The sequence below is a fragment of the Erythrolamprus reginae genome, chromosome 3 (genome assembly GCF_031021105.1).
Source record: "Erythrolamprus reginae isolate rEryReg1 chromosome 3, rEryReg1.hap1, whole genome shotgun sequence".
Classification (NCBI taxonomy): Eukaryota; Metazoa; Chordata; class Lepidosauria; order Squamata; family Dipsadidae; genus Erythrolamprus; species Erythrolamprus reginae.
This window is the reverse complement of record NC_091952.1, coordinates 258,641,885-258,661,837: the sequence shown is the minus strand read 5'-3', so window position 1 is coordinate 258,661,837 and position 19,953 is coordinate 258,641,885. Positions and strand designations below refer to the sequence as shown.

At 51.9% G+C, this 19,953-nt stretch overlaps 1 protein-coding gene across 1 annotated transcript in view; it reads right to left on the bottom strand.

Annotated features, from left to right (window-relative positions):
• BOP1 (BOP1 ribosomal biogenesis factor) overlaps nucleotides 1-18,831 on the bottom strand; it is a 60,247-nt gene extending 41,416 nt beyond the window's left edge. The window contains exons 1-3 of the mRNA XM_070748466.1: nucleotides 18,701-18,831; nucleotides 15,645-15,833; nucleotides 3,728-3,835 (exon numbers count right to left, since the gene is read on the bottom strand). Coding sequence (XP_070604567.1) covers nucleotides 3,728-3,835; nucleotides 15,645-15,815 — 279 coding nt within the window. The 5' untranslated portion in view covers nucleotides 15,816-15,833; nucleotides 18,701-18,831. The remainder of the gene's footprint in view (nucleotides 1-3,727; nucleotides 3,836-15,644; nucleotides 15,834-18,700) is intronic.
• Nucleotides 18,832-19,953: the final 1,122 nt, after the last annotated feature.

Sequence of the window (19,953 nt, the reverse complement as noted above, 5' to 3'; positions counted from 1 at the left end):
AGTTTAAAAGGGTAAAGTTTTGGGGGTCAGGTGGTGATACTACAGAGTCTGGAAGTGAGTTCCATGGATCAAATACTCGGTTGCTAAAGTTGTATTTGCTGCAGTCGAATTTGGTGCAGTTTACTTTGAGTTTGTATCTGTTGTGTGCTCGTGTGTTGTTGTGGTTGAAGCTGAAGTAGCCGTTGACAGGAAGGACGTTGCAGCAGATGATATTATGGGCTCTGCTTAAGTGGTGTTTAAGGCAATGTAGTTCTAAGCTTTCTAAGCCTGGGATTGTGAGTCTAGTTGCGTAAGGGATTCTGTTGCAAGTGGAGGAGTGGACGGCTCTTCTCCTAAAGTATCTCTGGACATTTTCTAGAGTGTTTATGTCCAAAATGTGGAGCTGTACTTGAGGATTGGTCTGGCTAAAGTCTTGTATGCTCTGGTTAGTAGTGCGAGATTACTGGAACAGAGGTTTTTTGTTCAGTTGGCAACTTAAAACACTTCCAGTCATTTTAGTGATAACTTATTCCTAATTGATTATAAATTCCGCAGACCAGACTATAATAATCTCTTAGGGAAAAAGGAGATGAAAAGATCTGGGCGATGCATTGGGGGACCCTGGCCAGGCGACTCCTCACAGCCCCTGCTCCTGGAAGAGCTGCCCCCCCTCCCTCCCTCCCAGTCAGCTGCCTGCCAGGCCAGGGCCGGGAGGGGCCTTGGATCACAGAGGAGCCCTCAAGAGGGGGGGGGCAGGCGAGGGGGTTTTCTCCTCCGCTGACATATGGAAGAGTCATTGTGGGAGCAAGGAGAAGCCCCCCAGCTCCTGCCCATTCATCTGCAGCGGCTGAAGGAAGGAAGGAAGGAAGGGGGGGGAGGCCTTGCTCGGCCCATTCGGGGCAGGGGGAGAGAAGGCCGCAGCCCTTCCGCCCGTGCGCCACCTGAGGCACCTGCCCGGCCTCCCCCAGGTGGGGCAGGGGCACGAGAGGCTGTGGAGAGCCCGTCAAGAGCCACGCTGGGGCAGGGGCCGGGCAGAGGGCCAGGGGAAGGGGGTGCTTAGTCTGCCCCACTGGGTGTCGCCAAGTGTTTCCAAAGCCCCCCAAGTGGGAGGGGAGGAGGAACTGAGCCAGGCCCCCCAGGGAAAGGGGCTGCCTCCCACCAGGGTCAGGCCGAGAAAGCTGCCGTGTGACCCAACGCAGGCCCCTCCCTTCCCTCTCCCCACTTGCCTCCCCTTTTAAGAGGCCGGGGGAGCAGAGGGTCCGGGAGGAAAGGAAGAGCCTGCAGCCACCCCGGAGCCCCCTCCTCTCCCTCCACGGGGCCTTTTCACACCCGAAGCCTGCCTTCTTGGCATTACCTCCCATCAAGGGGGGGAGAGGGGGGTTTCCTTTTTTTTACTACCGGTTCTGTGGGCGTGACTTGGTGGGCGTGGCTTGGTGGGCGTGGCAGGGGAAGGCTTGTTTCTCCAGGGGACTCGGGGCGACTTACAGCATAAAAAGAATACAAAATAGGCTATGAAATCCAAACATTTAAACCTAATCTTAAAAACCCAAAACATTTAAAACCATTCAACCGACTTTATTTATTTATTTGTTCCTTTGACTTCTGTGCCGCCCAGTCCCATAGGGCAGCTGACCACAATATAAAACCATACAATAGGAAGAAGTCAATATGACAGTTAAGCTGAAATCATGAACCATAAAATCCCAGGACACAAGCCTACATGCAACCCACCTAACAGACAGGCCTGTCCATCAATACAACTCATCACCCCGCCCCAACCACACCGTTTCGGGCAGAGCAGAGTGTCAGGGGCCCCAGGGCTGACGGCAAAGGTGGGTTTATAAAACCTCCCAACAGGTTTTGCAAAAGGTTCCTGAACCCCCCCACTTCCTCCCCACCCGCTGGGACTTGGGAGGCAGAGAGCAGGCGGGGGAAGGGCCGGCCAGGAGCAGCATTTGCCCCTTCTCCGATCTACTCACAGTGTCTGCTACTGGTTCTCCAGAACTGGTCAGACCCTCTGGTCCCCTTCCATACCCATGTGGACACAGCCCGAAAGCCCATGGGGGGCAGGGGCCTGGCACTAGGGACCCTGCCCTGTCTCCAATTCCCAGCCACAAGGACCCTTGCCAGCCCCCCTGGCTGCTCCCTGGGTTGATAACCCTTGGCGGCCCTGCTGGACAAACCACCAACCAGCTGGACAGGCTGGCCTTGGGGGGGGAGGGAGGGGGGGGAGGCCAGGCTGCCAAGCTGGAAGGGCTTCTCCTCCTCAACCCATGACTTCACTGCAAAGCTCCACCGCCTGCCACCACATCTGGAAACCGGTCTGGGCAGCTGCGCGGGCACAGGAAGCAGGGCCCCCAGGGATGAGGGTGGGAGGAGCAGAATCCCCTGGGGGCCAGAGGGGGCAAACGGCGAGGGAGGGCGAGGGTGGCAACTGCAGACTCTGGCCAACCTCCAGCCCTAGGAGAACAAATCCCCAATTGCTCCCCGGGAAGCAGAGGGTCAGTGCAAAGGCTCAACTGCCTATCAGCCTCCATCTGCAAGGCCCTGCTTCCCACACCTGGAGGGTGCCCTAGAGCCTCTCCGCCAGCCCCATTTCTGATCCCCTCCCTCCCTCTTGCAACTGGACCGCCCATCAGGAATCCGACAGGCAGGCACGGCCAGGGCTGCCTCTATGCAAGCCATTTGACGGCTAAGTTATAAAGGTCTGAGGCAACCTCTGACCCCAGGGACACAAGGCAGCCAGAAGCTCAGAGCGCCAAGCATACGACCCGGACAACAACGGGGAGGGGGAGCAGGGCCTTGGGAGGCCGATAAGCGCAATTCCAGCAGGCAGGAGCAAAGCCCCCGGAAGCCGCTCGGATGTCAACCGCTCTTGAACCGCCTCCTCCCTCCCCACCACTGGGGCCCTGGAAGAGGCCTTGGACTCCAGCATGAAAGCGCTGCAGGCTGGGGTTGTGCTCAAGACATTTGTGTGCAGGCGCATTTGGCAGCCCCCTACATTGCGCGAGGCTCCCAACCTCCCTCCCAGACTAATCGCTCCCCCATCTTGGCTTCTGCTGGGTCAAGAAGGCCAGTGCCAGCGCTCAGCAACCCCAGGCCGATGTTCCCCCCCCCCCCCCCCGGACAACCCCATGGCCGGTCTAAGAGGGTACACACACACACACACACACACACACACACACACACACACACAGTCGCTAGGTGAATCCCTGCAGTTCAGCTACAACCTGGTCACTAATCGAATCCGGCTCCCGCACTGACTTTGATTGTCCCAAAAGGGGGTCAGGTGACCCCGTCATAACTCTGGGCCCGTTGCCAAGGGTCTGCAGTTTGATCTCAGGCTGTAGTTGTAAGTCACTTTTTTCAGAGCCCTTGCAACTCAGAACGGTGGCTAAACGACCCGTTGTAAGGGAAGGGCTGCCCGTAGGGGTCACTCTCTGGCCGCTGTAACAGGGGCACCTTCCCCCCCAATCCCCACAGCTCCTCCAGGACACCCTAAGGGGCAGTTTGACAGCCGCCGGGGGATCAGGGACAACGAGGAGAGGCTCAGCCAGACGCCCTGCCCTGGGAAGCAAAGGCCGGCTGCCCAGCCTCCCTGGGTCCAGGGCAGGGGGGCAACGCGACCAGGCCTTAGCCTCACCCGGCAGCCTGCAGACCATTGGCCGAGTGGCCTGGACTCACTTCGCCCAGGCAGAGAGAGGCGCCACCGCTGCTTGACCACAACCAGGAGTGGAGACACTCTTACCTCCTCCTCATCGGAGCTGTCTTCCTGGTACTCGTCCGGCAAGGGAGGCTCTTGTTGATCCGCCGCTGGGCTCCTGATTTTAGGAGACGGCTCCGCGGCTTCTCCAGCCTGCAAAACAGGACGACAGGAAGAGTTAGCGTGTGCGCGGTGACCCCTCGCGGCCTCTGCAGAAGAGCCACAAGCATCGCACAGGAGGAATCCCCCAGGGACGGTGGGATGGGCCCAAAAACCGCTGCAGCACCTATCGCGGCCCACGTCCTGGCCGTCCCCCAGGCCCAGGTGCCAGCTCCAACTGCAGCCGCCCACAGCCAGCAGAGGGCCAGGGAGTGGGAAAGCACAGACCCTCCACCCCAGCCCCTCGGACAATGGCCGCAAGAGGGAAAGCCGGCCTGCTGGGCCCCCTCTGCCATCAACCCCCCAAGCGAGTGGGAGAAGCGGCAGGATTTGGGGAGGAGGCACAGAAATTACACCGTTGTCCGCGTTAGTGCCAGCACAGCCGCACTCGGTGAAGCAAAACCTAAGAAGTTATGTAAACTATGACAGAGGGAGTCGGCAATCTACTCATTTTTTTCAGTTGTTTCCTGGTGACAGGGGTCCACCACCTATAGAACTGAGCACATTCTTCACTTTTGCTAAGATTTCAAGGGGGCTTCGGGGGGTCCCCTCAGACCCACAGAGTTGCAAGTGCGTAATGGCCCCCTCACGGTGTAGAGCAGGGGTTCCCAAACTTTTTCTGGCCATGCCCCACCTAAGCATCTCTAAAGTCCTGAGGCCTCCCCACCCCACGACATATAAGTCTTATTATTCAAAAGGTGAACTACTCACGCAGAGAGAGACCAAAGGTCCACTAAGGAGCCCTGCGTTGGGAACCTGGGCTGTGGAGCCACTGCTTAAACCAGGCCGGGTTCCCCAGAGTCAGTGATGGCGAACCTTTCTTTCCCTCGGGTGCCGGAAGAGTTTGTGTCTGTGCTACTGCAGGTGCCCGAGTGCCCACACCCATCATTCAATGCCTGGGGAGGGGGAAAACAGCTCCCCCCACCCCACCGGAGGCCCTCTTTAGCCTGGAAACGGCCTGTTTTCCAACGTCTGGTGGGCCCAGTGGGCTCGTGTTTCGCCCTCCCCAGGCTCCAAAGGCTTCCCTGGAGTTGGGGGAGGGTAAAAATGCCCCCCACCCCAGAGGTTGAAGCCAAAACTGCCCTCCCAGAGCCTCTGTTGGAGCTGAGCGAGGCCACCTGTGCCACCCGGGCCATAGGTCCCCTCCCTTTGGGCTCAGCCCTCTCTTTGTCTCCTTCTGAGGCTGGAAATATTCAGGGCGATTCCTTATTAAACCTTTTCCCAAGAGGGTTTGTTCTGGAATCTCCCTTAGCCTCAGTTAAAAGTTGACATACAGATTAAGAACAACACATAACTTGTTCTTGGAAGGCAATGCCCCCGATACGTCCCGGTAGAGAGAGAGCTTCCCTGAGGAGGGGGCTCCAGCACCAGTGGGAAGCTCGGAAGAATAAGCAACAGCCAAACTATTTGACATCTATGAGATTGTGGAACCGGACTTTAAAAAGGGGGTGCTCCCTTTTTGCCCAGAAAAGTTTAGCCCCCATTCATTGCTCCTCTCCTCTCCAGACACAAGTACAGTTAGTCCTCGACTTACGAACACAATTTATTTATTTATTTGTTCATTCATTCATATTTCTATGCCCCCCCCCCTTCTCCTGGGACTCAGGGCGACTCACAATAGACAAATACAGAATATAAAGAAATCCAATATAACAATACATTAAAATTTCAATACTACCTATGCTATCTAGACATACGTTATACCCTAAAACCCCTTAATATTTAAAACCAATCATTCCTATTACTAAGCAAGACAATTGTTAGGTGAATTCTGCCCAATTTTACAATCTTTCTTGCCACAGTTGTTAAGTTAGTGACGTGGGTTTTTTACTTTTTTATTTATTAGATTTGTATGCAGCCCCTCTGCACAGACTTGGGGCGGCTCACAACAATTGTTGTTAAGCAAGTGTGACTTCCCTAGTGACTTTGCTCATCAAAAGGGGATCACATAAGAAAACAACAGAGTGGGAAGGGGCCGTGGAGGTCTTCTAGACCAACCCCCGGCACAGGCGTGACCCTGGGACTCTGCAATCGTCATAGTAAATGGGATTCAATTGACAGGTGTCTGGCTTTTGATCACATGACCATGGGGGGGGGGGGTTGCTGCCACAGCCACTGTTTTCAATGCTGTTGTAACTCTGGACTGTTGTATAAGTTGTGGACTACCTGTAATCCCTTTGTAGCACCAAGGAGCAGCTGCCACACACACTCACACTCACACCCTTGTCTCGGCTGACCCCAGGAAGCCAGACGCGCCTGCCAAGCCCTCTCCAGCTGTTGGCCAAGGCCGCCCAGGGGTTCTCCCGGCTGGAAGGATCCATCATCATGAAAGACGGACGGGGGGGGGGGAGAGAAAGAAAGAGCAGCCGCCCTCCCCTCTTTCCCCGCCAGGTGAGCCAGACAGGAAACAGGACCAGATGAGCTCATTCTACTCGACTCCGAGGCTCCACTCACAGCAGCAGCATCGTGCAAGGCTGCAAGTGCGCACCTCCTGCTGTTGGGGCCTGACGCATTAGAGGGGATCCTCTCTAAGTTCCTCCCGTGCTCCCTGAAGCAGCTGTGGACCCCTCTGCCTTTCATCTGATCTCCAGCCCCCAGGTCATCCCCCCACTAGAGTCCAACCTGGGCCACCCAAAGACACGGATGCTGCTCAGTCCAGCCAATGTGAAAGGGAGCCAAGACCAGTCTAGGTTTTAAAGGCTGGGGGGGGGGGGGTCAGAAGAAAAGGCGAGAATGGACTGATGGGCATTTGATATCAAGGCAACTTTAAGGCTTGTGGGCTTCAACTCCCAAGGGGGGCTGGGAATTCTGAAAGTTGAAGGCCCCAAGTCATTATTATTATTATTATTATTATTATTATTATTATTTATTAGATTTGTATGCTGCCCCTCTCCGTAGACTCAGGGCGGCTCACAACAATAACAAGAACAATGTAAGAACAAATCTAATCATTTAAAAAACGCTAAAACCCCCATTATTAAAAGCAAACATACACACAAACATTCCATGCATAAACTGTATAGGCCCGGGGGGGGAGATGTCTCAGTTCCCCCATGCCTGACAGCAGAGATGGGTCTTAAGAACTTTACGAAAGGCAAGGAGGGTGGGGGCAGTTCTAATCTCCGGGGGGAGCTGGTTCCAGAGGGTCGGGGCCGCCACAGAGAAGGCTCTTCTCCTGGGTCCCACCAAATGACATTGTTTGGTCCACGGGACCCGGAGAACGCCAACTCTGTGAGACATAACCGGTCGCTGGGATTTGTGCGGCAGGAGGCAGTCCCGGAGATATTCTGATCCGATGCCATGAAGGGCTTTATAGGTCAAGACCAACACTTTGAATTGCGACCGGAAACTGATCGGCAACCAATGCAGACTGCGGAGTGTTGGTGTGACATGGGCATATTTGGGGAAGCCCATGACTGCTCTCGCAGCTGCATTCTGCACGGTCTGAAGTTTCTGAACACTTTTCAAAGGTCGCCCCATGTAGAGAGTAATGTTGCCAAGGCTGGACGCTTTGCTCTAAACCAGTGTTTCTCAACCTTGGCTGTTTGAAGATGTGTGGACTTCAACTCCCAGAATTCCCCAACCAGGGGAGTTGAAGTCCGCACGTCTCCAAACGTCCATGGTTGAGAATCACTGCTCTAAACAAGGCAAATACATATCAGAACATTTCAGCCTCATCACAACTGAGGGAGGGGAGGCTAAACTGACAGGACTTCAACAAACACATTGTGATGTGGTTTTCTGCACATCAGACTGGCTACTCAATAACCTACTGATAACCCCGTTTCCCAGGCACTCTGCAAAATTGCCATTTCTCCTCCCTGCAGTCCGAACGTGTAAGTGATGTGAGCTACAAACTTCCAAAACTTTGGCCTTGCACTAAGATTTGTTGGCCTGAGAAAAGGCGGCCAGGTTCCTTCTCGTGTTTTGCAAGAAAGCGGATTGTGAGAGGAGGCCCTGACAACGATGCTTCACTCTGCATTCGCTTCTGCAAGGTCAGATGATGGACGCCTGGTTATTTGGAAGCGGGGGCGTTAAATACGGCTGCTGCTGGACCGAAGCCAAGACACACATGAAACTGGGAGGTCAAAGGGCAGAGCACTTGGGCCGCTGCAGACGCTTTCGTTGGAGGTCGCCTGGTCCATCCACAGCCGTCCATTACGACTGTGCGAAGAACACCCCCCCCCCAAGAAAAACAGGAAGGGGGCTGCCTCCGTGGGGACCCTGTGACCAGCAAAAGGCCTCTTCCAGAATCACCCAGGGCCTAGCGTGTGAAGTGCTCCAGACTGGGATGCTGGGACCGGACGGGATCCAGCCGTCACCAACCGGCCAAACTCCAGCCCACGGCCTGGCAGCCCAGACTGCCCCCACCCCCTGGCCCGGTGCGCGGGTGCAGGGAAAGCTGCACATCCTCCTTTGCTGGAAAAGAGATTTGCCCCCCTCCTCCTCCTCCTCTTCCCCCGCTCCGGGGGGACCCGGCCTGGCGAGGGCCTTGCCAGAGGGTTTGCTGGAAGAGCCAGGAAGGCAGCCGTACCAGACGCCCCTCCTGGGAGCAGTAAAGACCCGAACAGTGTGTGATCCCCTTCTGCTGGAACGGCCCCGCGTGCCCCCTCTGACTCCCACCCTCCTGGCTGAGGGGAGGACGTGGGCCGGGGGGCCCAGAAAGCACAGGGCCAAGCAGAAGATGGGGTTACAGCAAAAACAAAGGGCTTCAGGAAAGGCTTTGAAAAAAGCGGATCAGAGGTAATTTTTTCCCCAGGCTTTTGGCATCCAGGAGGTTGTGTCTGCCTCTCCGCTTCCCTCCCTCCTCTCCAAGCCCATCCAAGGCAGACGGGGGGCTCTGCACAAGACCCCCCTTCAGCCAGCCGGGCCTTTGCAGCAGGGGCCACTCCGGAGGGCTCGGGGCGCCTCTCTCTGGCTCGTCCAGGGCTCGGCAGGCTCCCTCGGGACCCTCGGAGGACACCGTGCTCTGAAGAGAGGCAGGTGCCAGCCAGCCCTGCGCTCGGAGCCAAGCGCTTCCCGAGTTATTTGGAAGAGAACCAGGACGCGCCGTGCCAGGCTCTTCCCTGCTCCACAGATCAACAACCGTCCCTCCACTAATGTCTCCCCACAGCGTCCTCCCAGGCTGGGTCAATCATCTCTCCAGGAGGCTGCCTCCACGTACCGGAGCGCCTGACTCGCCCGGGTGAATGCAGGTTTTGGTCAAGAATCCCACAGTGTTTTCTCTCTCTGGGAGACGTTCTGGATGCCATCGAACCACCAGGCCTTCTTTGGGCCCCTGAAGCTCAACGGCTGCTTCCTAGTGCCCAGGCAGGACCGTTGCTTGCATCAAGCAGCCACTTGAGAAATCCGGGCAGGAAGGTGCGCACGGAGACCACCAGAGGGCAGCAGCGTGCAACCTTGTGCCAGGAAAGGAGTCGGAAGAAGTCTCAGGGCAGTGGCCATGTGGGGGGGGGGGGGGGGTCGCAGGTGAGGTGGTCAGGTCACTGCTCAGTAGCACTGCTGATTCAGCAAAGCTGCAGAGGACAGGAGGGGAGAGAGCGGAGTGGTGCTGAAAACTGCCTTCCGCACCGCACACGGCTGCAGGGAGCGAGCAGGCGCATGGCAGCTCAGGGGCTGAACGCATGGAGGCCTCTCTGCTGCGGTGGTGGCCCCCAGACCCCTCTCAAAACAAGGGCTTGTCTTTCCTCTTAGCAGCAGCCTTTTGCCTTTGGGAGCTCCCCCAGCACCGATGTTCACTGGGGCACATCCCAGCGGATGGAAGGAGGGAGCCAGAACGGTCTGAAGCCCCAAAAATAAAGGGGACCCTCCAAGAGACCCCCCCCCTCCATCTGAACAAATGGAATGTTCTCCTTGAATCCTCTGTACAAAGTGGACTGTGCAGGTGAAATGGATGGTCAATCCGTGTTGCTTCTTCCTAAGTGGACAGTTTGATTCCACAGAAGTTTGACTGACTTGGAGTCACGTTGTGTTGTTTCAGGGTTCCCTTCGTTTTTGGAGCTCTGCAATGCCTTCCATCCTACACTCAGGAGAGCCATTGTTAGAAACGTTTTTTCAATATCTACGTTCTAAGAGTTCTATAAATACCCAAAAGCTCCCCCTCCCCCACCTTTGATAGGCTTCCCCAAAGATTTGCCTCTTGTGTAAAGCCAACAAAGCCAGACGTTACCAGCAGATGCCATAAGAAAAATGTGTTTAGAATGTATACCCAGGTGAGTGGAGGTGCCCAATCTGGCTGCTCTTTCTGACCCCCCCCCCCCCCATAACCCTGCTGTCATTGCACATCATGCTAAGCTCAGGAGGTAGAAGCCTCAGGAAGGTCAGGGAAAGGGACAAAGGGGGTCTACAACAGCCTGACCCAGCAACGTTGGCCCCCAATTCCTTGCACAAAGCTACTTCTATAAAATGAGACAGGCTTGAAGGAAAAGTCAGGGTTGCCGGTGATATGAGTCCCCTTGCAGCGAAATGGCGGGGAAAGGAATTTAATAAAAAATAAATGTAAAGAATAATAAAAGTGACGGGTGTCAAATGTTCTCTTTTAGGGCCTTCTCTCAAAAGCACCAGTTTCCCCTCATCATTCCATGCACAGAGAAAACATTTGTTCCAACGTTTCTCCAGTTGGGTTTCCAATTACGTTGCTCTAAAGACAAGGGAAAAAGCCAGCGCATACCAGCGCACGAAGCACTCCCTTAGCCTCCTTCCCTACGCTGCACACGGGTGGCGCAGAGGTCAGAATGTAGCATTGCAAGCCAGTTCTGCCCACTGCCAGGAGCCTGATCCCCATGAGACTCAAGGTTGATTCAGGGTTCTATCCTTCCCAGGTCAGTAAAATGAGGACCCAGATTGTTTGGGGGTTTTGGGGGGGGGGGTCACACACACATATGCTGACTCTGAAAATCACTTAGAGTTGTAAAGCATCCTGAAGAGTTACAGTTTTATACTTATAGTTTATTAGATTTGTATGCCGCCCCTCTCCGAAGACTCGGGGGTTATAGAGGTCTACACGCTAATAGTGTGACCTTGATTCAAGCTCATCTGGAGAGTGGATCTTTCACTGGCTTTGGTGCGCGGAGGTAAACGTTTGTTACTAATACCAGAGATTTATTTCCCTTTCCCCTTTTGGAACAAGAGGCCGGGGGCCATTTGGACTCAGAGTTAACAGGAGCAGCTATTGCAAGAGGCAGGATGCGCAACTAAGACAACCACACAACATAACGTCAAGTGCAGAAAGAGGCACAAGCTGATTTTGCTGGTACAAATTGCAAACGTAGGTATTTTTTTATAGAGGGTGCAAATTCCTGAATGAAAGTGATGAATCGCACCAGAGTGAATCTGTGTCAGGTGGGGGGAACCATCTCCCAGGAGCTGCACCTGGGTGAATCGGCAAGAGAGCGTTGTCCAAGTGTCCACAGGTGGTGTGTGCTGGTGGTCCTCCACCTGCCATTCATGTGGGAGCAACAAGCTGCTGCCAGGTACCTTTGGGGGTGCAGAATGGGTCAACTCAAGAGAAGAGGGGGACCTCTCTGCTCTCCCACTTGGCTCAGGAACTCTCACGTCCCTTACATTGAGTGCCAACGTTAGAAAACAGGGGATAAAGACGCCGGTTGCTAAGGTCTTCTAGGTATTTCACGGCAAAGAACTATACACAGGCGAGAGACTTGGCTACGAGGGAGCGAGGCATCTGATGATCGCGATGTCTCATAACTTCTCAACACAGAAGGACAATGAGAAAGGCACCACGTCTTCATTTTGAGAACAACAAGGCAGGTGACTATGAAATATACGTGGAAAATTTGCTTAGGTCCCATAAGTGGAGTCCTGTGTAAGTCCTGATCACCACACCTCAAGAAGGATAGAATAGAAAAGGTGCAAAAAAGGGCCACAAGAATGACCAAGGAAACGGAGCCCCCCCCTTAGGAAACCAGGTTGCAAGGCCTTGGTCTCTTCAGCCTTGAAAGCCGGCGTTTGAGGGGGGACTTGATCGCAGGGAAGAAAATCCTGCATGGGATGGAAAAGGTGGAGAGAGAAATTTTCTCTATCACACAAAACTAGGACAAGGGCCCCCTCCCTAAAGCTCACAGGTCAGAAAGTGAGGACAAATAAAGGAAGATATTTCTTCCCCCAGAGGGTCCTTGGTTGATGGGATTCCCTTCCAGAAGAGATCGTGACAGCTGTCAGCCTGGATTCAAGGCAGGATGAGACAGATTCATGGATGCCAAGTGTATCACAAGTGGTGATTGAAACGGATGTCCAAGTGCCACCTCTGTGTTGGTTGAGGCAGGCAGGGTTCCTTGGGGTCCCATTTGTTGGGGGTCAAGGGAAAGGGAGGGTCTTGCCTCCTCTTTCTGCTTAGGATCCCCAGGGACAACTGGGGGGCCACTGGGGGCCAAAATGCTGGACTCCATGAGCCGAGCCTCCCGGTTGCGGTTGCTGGGAGAGACTCTCTCCCTCCCCCCAGGCGCATGGCGGGCTGGCAATGGGAGCGTTTGCCCCGGTGCCACCAATAGAGCCACTGAGCGCACTCTTCTTCCTCTGGATCGGTGCCACCTCGGAAGCAGGTGAGAGAGGCAGTGCAGGTGCCCACCACTGACGGAGAGAGAGAGAGAGAGAGAGAGAGCAACAAAGCAACAGACAGAGAGCGAGAGAGAAAGAAAGAGAGGGACAGAGAAAATGAGAGACAGAGCAAGAGAGGGAGAGAGCAAGGGAGAGAAAGAGAGCAAGGGAGAGAGAGAAAGAAAGAGAGAGAGACAGTTTTTGCTAAATTGTTTTGGCTAAACTTTTTAAAAATAAATTCTCTCAACATACATTCCAACAATACAGTATAACATCTAATTTTCCATGAACAAAATGCAGTATTTTGTTAGTAACTAATATCAATCATCAAAAAAGTTGCAAAAGTTTTTTTTTCTAATGTTGTCATCCAGGTACATACTTTTCTTTTAATTAAATTCCCTCCTTAATGTTCCTTCAAAAAGTGCAACACCAATTATATTTCTAACGTATTAATTGTTATTTATTTATTTATTGGATTTGTATGCCGCCCCTCTCCGTAGACTCGGGGCGGCTAACAACAATAATAAAAACAGCATGTAAATCCAATACTACAACTAAAAAACCCTTATTTTAAAACCAATCATACCTACAAGCAAACATACCATGCATAAATTGTAGAGGCCTAGGGGGAAAGAGTATCTCAGTTCCCCCAGGCCTGGCGGCAGAGGTGGGTTTTAAGGAGCTTACGAGCTTATGCCAAATTGCTTCCTTCTTTCTTTATACATTTTTCTATAAACCAAGAAAACCTTGTATAGCCAATCAGATGTTAGCAAAGTAAAATTAAAAACAAAACAATAAACATATATGAATTTCAGACTTCTTCCCCCCCCCTCTAAAAAGTACGTTCCCATTTTGTTTTTTACTTTAAAACAAGGGATGTGCAGTGTGCATAGGGATTTGTTCATAGTTTTTTTATAGTCCGGCCCTCCAACAGTCCGAGGGACAGTGAACTGGCCCCCTGTGTAAAAAGTTTGGGGACCCCTGTCTTTGACTGATAATATTGGCACACTCATGTTTATGGCCAGCAACGCATTATCAATCAAAATGTTGACTTCATCAGCACTGGCCCCTCTTTCCCGTCCGCTCTGCCTTCCGCACGTTCAGCCAGGAGCCTCTGCAGCCTTCCAGATTTCTGGAATCGTAGTTTAGTGACCGAATCTAGGTGAATTTTCTGATTGATATGATGCTTCAAATAATTGATTTTCCAATTGTTACATTGGTTTCTAATGGTGAATGCGCCACCTGTACAAGCTTCCTGGCATATCTGGCAAACCACGTCTTCACTACTTTCACACTAAGTGAAGATGTCACCCAGTTTTGTTAATTGTTTTCTAGATGAAGTCGGCAGTTTAGTGTCTACCAATTCTCTCAACTATTCTGGCTTAAACTTCATGCTGCACTTTTTCTTCGTAACAATGTTTATTCCAGTCTTATCATTAGCTGTACATTTCGACCCTTGTGAACCACAACAGTCCGAAGCCTTGGCTGCCAATGGATGAGGGGCTTGTGGGATCGCCATGGGCTTGGTGCAGTGGGGCACGGAATTCTCTTCTAGATGCAAACTCTGAAGAAAACATCGTAATTCCATAATCATTTTCATAGTATCTATTGGGCAGGCAGGTTTCAAGAGAATAAAGTCCAGCAATGGCTGCTTCTGACTGCACAAATGCTGTTATAGTCAATCAGTACAGTAACTTCATATCTGAAGTATGTGGAAAAATTCAGAATATTACTTTCCCAATACGAGCAAACATAATGATCTATGTACACAACAGTTTCAGGATCTGGCAACCAATGGAGGGACACACCTGGGCGCTAGCAGAGAGAGGGAATGTGGCTCCAGCTGAGGAATGTTAATGAATTACCAGTTTCATAGAGAATTAATAGACTTGTACATTCTGCATGGGAACATTCCAAAGATCACAGAGAAAAAAAAGGAATGTTATACTTTCCTCTCTCTAGGACCCATTAAATAGGCTGTATAAAATGTTGTAAAATTATGTTCGCCACAAATTAAGTAAAAAAATGTTCTACATTCCATATATTGTTTACATTTGCCATTTGAACTGCATGTAAAAAAAAATCCTTATTTTAGAGAGGAGTCCTTTGTAAATTTCCCAGGAAATTCCTCTCTGTGACTCTGCATGGAGTTAATGACCCACTGTCACCTTCCTGCTTAAGGGTTTTGCCCCTTTAAGAGACAGAAACCAGGCACCTAAGCCAAGTGAACCAAAACAACACCGTTGGCCATTCCATCAGCTCATGGCTTTTGAGCTCAGCTCTTAATACAGTGTGCAGGTGTCAAGCCTAAAGAGGATTCACTGCTGCAAACACTTCAGTTACGCATGAAAGGGAGCCACCACCATCCAAGAATATCAGACCTTCAACACACACACACACCCTCAAAACCTTCTCAATGACTGTGAAGTTAATTAAAGGAACCGGATGGAGATTTCTGAACAGGTTTGCATAAAAACTCTTTTCCATCCGCAAAGGTGAGGAATGCACAAAGGGAGGTCGAATACAACACGAATGCAGGCCAACAACAGCAGGACCAGGATGGAGAAATCAGCGAGCAATTCAGTCAGACCCGTTTTCTGCCTTAAAAATCACAAAAAGCAGCTTCTCGCTTTAAAAGAAGCGGGGGGGGGGTGTCAACCCTTGTTAACTTGGAAAGGGATCATTGGTGAAAGAGGTGAGGTGGGGGGGAGAGAAAAGGGCTGCCTCCCCTTGCTTTTCAAGGCTGCTCGCTCGCTCGATCACTCGCTTGCTCACACCCGCTGACAGCAACAGTTTTGGCGGAGTCAGTGGATCCCCGCGAAGGCTGCCCGAGCGATCCCCGCCAAGCCTGGGCAAAGCCAGACAACCAGCGTGCTGGATTCAAAGAGCTCGGACCCCACTTTCCCCTGCTCCTAACAACTTAGCAGACCGTCCAAAAATGCCACTGCGGGTATGACCAAGGCAGGAAATAATGGCCTTCTGTCAAAAAAGCCCCTGCCAGAGCCCACTACCCACCTTTTTAGGGCAGCCGAGAAAGAGCAAAATTAGCCAAGAGTGCTCATGCGTCATAATTAGAAGCAAAGGGAGGCATGTTCCCCATCATGGAAAGTGCTGCGCAGAGGTTTGTTGCCACCTGTGCGGCTGTGCAGCTTAGAGGGAACAGTGCACGCCCCCCCCCCCATTTACTGGCTGACCTTCTCTGACATAAACAGGGCATCATCTTAAGCAGCCTCTGAGATGATGAACTTACCTGAGTGTTTCTGGAGCGCAGCCTCTCCTTTGACTTCTCCTCAGCTCCATGATCCTGGCCTTCTTCCTCTTCTGTGAGGCTGTCACTTCCAGAATCTTCCAGTCCAGAATAGACACTTTCCTCGCTGTCTGTCAGAAGATTGCCTGCCTCTTCTCCTTCTTCTTCAAACATGATGGTCCTGACAATGGGCTGTAGAGCGGAAAGCACACAATTCAAACCCTGTAATGCTAATAAAGCCGGCACGACCCCCTCCCCCCAAAGGACATGGTGCGACTGTCATCCTCTCAGCATTAGCTGGTTGCCAGACTTACAGAACAGGAGTTGGAAGGCACCTTGGGTGTCTTCTAGTCCAACTCCCTGTTCAGGTAGGACGCCCTGTGCCCGCGGTGTCCAAACCTGAAAATGTTATGACTCTACATGGCATTGGTCCAGAGTACCTCCGGAACCGCCCGCTACCGCACGAATCCCAGTGGCCGATAAGGTCCCACAGAGTTGGCCTTCTCCGGGTCCCGTCAACTAAACAATGTCATCTGGCGGGCCCCAGGGTAAGAGCCTTCTCTGTGACGGCCCCGGCCCTCTGGAATCAACTCCCCCCGGAGATTAGAACTGTCACCGCCCTCCTTGTCTTCCGTAAACTACTTAAGACCCACCTATACCGCCAGGCATGGGGGATTTGAGACATCTTTCCCCCAGGCTTATTATAATTTATGTTTGGTATGTATGTGCTGTTTGGTTTTTAATTATGATGGGTTTTTTTTTAGTTTTTTAATATTAGATTTGTGTCATTATAATATTGTTTTTATCGTTGTTGTGAGCCGCCCCGAGTCTTCGGAGAGGGACGGCATACAAATCTAATAAATAATAATAACAATTATTATTATTATTATTATTATTATTATTATTATTATTATTATTATAGACTCTAATTCTTAGAATTCCCATAGCTATGCTGGTTGGGGAATTCTGGGAACTGAAGTGCAAAGTTCCCAATGTTGGACACTCCTTTCCTATGCCATATAATCTTGATGGCCACCTATGGTACATGTGCCAGAAGTAGCATGCAGAGCCCTGTGGGCATGCGCGCCATTGCCAGCTGCTCTTCTGGCTTCCTTTTGACATATGCGCACCAGAAAGCTGATCTGGTGCACACGGGCACAGGCCAGCTGTTCTCTTCCGGGTCCTGGCACTTCAGTGTATTTGGTCTCCAGTTTCGGCACCTGTTGCCAAAATGGTCAACCATCCATCCATTCATTTATTTGACTTTTATGCTGACCACTCCTGTGAAACTCAGGGCAGCTTTCAACAATATAAAACACAATATAACACAATAGAAGTCAATATTAATATTAAAACTAAACACATTAAAATAATAAAAACAATAAAATCCTATTAAAAAGCCACAACAATCCAATCACTCAACATACATACCGAACCTATCAACCATCCCTGCCATATAACAGATGGCTGCCCAGTCTATTTTTGAAGACCTCCAGTGAGGGGGACACCCAAAACCTCTGGAGGCAACCCATTCCCGTGATTAATTGTTCTGTCAGGAAATTTCTCCTTTCTGCCCAAATACCCCAAATTTATATTATCCGATGCTATAAAATCAAAACCGGTGTTGCAATGTTCTCTATGCCAGAGAGCTTCTAATGCCAGGCTGTGGGGGAAGAATCGGAGAAAGGAACTTAAGAGCCATTTCTTGACCTTGTGAGGGGAACCCACTTCCCTCAGAGGTTTGCAATGCCCCCCCCCTCCTGGCCTTTTGAAAGGCCTTAGAAATACAACTCGACCAGCAGGCCTGGCGCCCTGGAGAGTTATAATCTGTTCTGGCCAGTAGTTTGAATGAATGATGTAGGGTGGCCTATAAACCTAACTAACTAAATAAAATAAATTATCCATCAATCCATCCATCTTCTATCCATCTATCCGTCTGTCCATCTATCTATCTATTCATCCATCTTCTATCTATCTGTTTTTCTGTCTATCTATTCATCTGTCTATTTATCTATCTATCTATCTACCCATCCATCTTCTATCTATCCGTTTATCTTTCTATCTATTCATCTGTCTATCTGTCTGTCTGTCTATCTATCTTTCTTTCTATCTATTTATCATCTATCTACCTAACCTACCTATCCATCTATCCGTCTGTCCATCTACCTACCTACCTACCCATCCATCCACCCATCTTCTATCTATCCGTTTGTCTGTCTATCTATTCATCTGTATAGCTGTCTGTCTGTCTATCTATCTTTCTTTCTATCTATTTATCATCTATCTACCTAACCTACCTATCCATCTATCCGTCTGTCCATCTACCTACCTACCTACCCATCCATCCATCTTCTATCTATCCGTTTGTCTGTCTATCTATTCATCTGTCTATCTGTCTGTCTATCTATCTTTCTTTCTATCTATTTATCATCTACCTACCTACCTACCTATCCATCTATCCGTCTGTCCATCTACCTACCTACCTACCTACCCATCCATCCACCCATCTTCTATCTATCCGTTTGTCTGTCTATCTATTCATCGGTCTGTCTTTCTTTCTATCTATTTATCATCTACCTAATCTTTCTCTATCTGTCGATCGACCTACCTGTCCATCCTTCCATCTCCTTTGATCTATCCATCTATCCACCCATCGTCCCGGGAAGTTGTGGAGGAGAGCCTGGGCCGCCGTGTGCTGCAGGGCCTGCTGCCTGAGGAGGGGGTTGGCCTAGAAGGCCTCGGGGGCCCCCTCCCATCTCGGCCGCCTTCCCCCCGACCTTGAGAGCCCGCCCTCGCTTCTTCCCCCTGCGACCGGCTCCTTATTCCGGAGCGAGCCGCGATCGCCTGAGGGACTCTGATTCGCCCTCCACCCTCCGCCCCTGGGGAGCAAAGCCCGGTTGCGGCGCCTCAGAGCTCCCGCCAATCCCGTGAGGGAAACGGGGGAAACGCGCCCCGCCCGCTCCTGTGGGAGGCCGCCCGGAGACCCTCACGCCGTCCCTCCGCGGCGGAGCCTTGGCCCTTCCCGCCCGGCCGGCTAGACTGGGCTTCCCCGTGCTCACCTGGGCCAGAGGCACCTCCGCCGGTCAGTCAGCGCCGCTCCGTCGGCACCACGTGCGCTCACCTCAGCCCACAGCAGCCACGACGCATGCGCCGGAAGCCCCTTGCCCTGCCCACCCCACCGGACGGCGCCTGCGCAGAGACCTTCACTCCGCCCTACGAGTTTCTCGTTGGCGAGCTGGCTGCGGCCGCGCATGCGCTTTGTAACCGGGAAGCCTCTGTCTCGGCCGAGCCCCGCCCCTTGGCCGCTGGACCAAGTCAAAGCGAGCGGCGCGTCTCTCGTTCAAACTGGCGAGAGTCGCGCTTCGTTTCGGGCGGCGGCGGCAGTCTAGGGAAGGCCGTGTTTCTCTCGGGCTGAGACAGGTAACTTTAAAGCCTCGGTGGCGCAGCGGTTGGAGCGCAGTCCTGCAGGCGGCTCCTGCTGCTCCCCGGCGGCCAGCAGGTTGGCAGATCGAATCTCAGGAGGCTCCAGGTGGGTCATGTGAGGAGCCCGATGGTGGGGGGCAAAGAGGCTGAGTCTCTGTAAACTACTTAGAGAGGGCTGGGAAAGCACGGGACAGCGATGTATAAGTCTAAGGGCTATTAATATAGACAGACAGATGACAGATAGCGATGGATGGATGGATGGATGGAAGGAAGGATGGATAGGTAGATGATAGATTGATAGATAAATAGATAGATGATAGATAGATTGATTGATTGAATGATAGATAGATAGATAGATAGCCTTGATTGTGCAGTGGTTAGAGCACAGTACTGCAGGCTGCTCCTCAGCTGCCAGCAGTTTGGCAGATCAAATCTCAGAAGCCTCCAGGTGGACTCAGCCATCCTTCCCAGGTGGGTCAAATGAGGACCCAGATTGTTGGGGGCAAGAGACTGACTCTCTGTAAACTACTTAGAGGGGGCTGGAAAGCCCTATGAAGCAGTGCATAAATCTAAATGTTATTACTAAACAGTAGGCACCAGGAAAGTCCCCCCCCCCCTTCTGCAGCAGTTGAGAGTTCTTGATTTGGACTGGCTGGGGAATTCTGGGAGTTGAGGTCCACGCTGCCCAAATGATAAAAGTCACTGGTGTGATATGGGATGGTGAGAGCAGCCCATGGAAGAGTGGAGATTGGGATGGCAATTACTTAGGGAAGTACTGCTAAAGCTGGTAAAACTTTTACAAGGAAGTTGGCGCAAGGGCCGCTGAGCCCAGAAGAATGGATGCCTTTGATTCGTGTGCTGGAGCAGACTCCTGCAAGGAGATCCCATC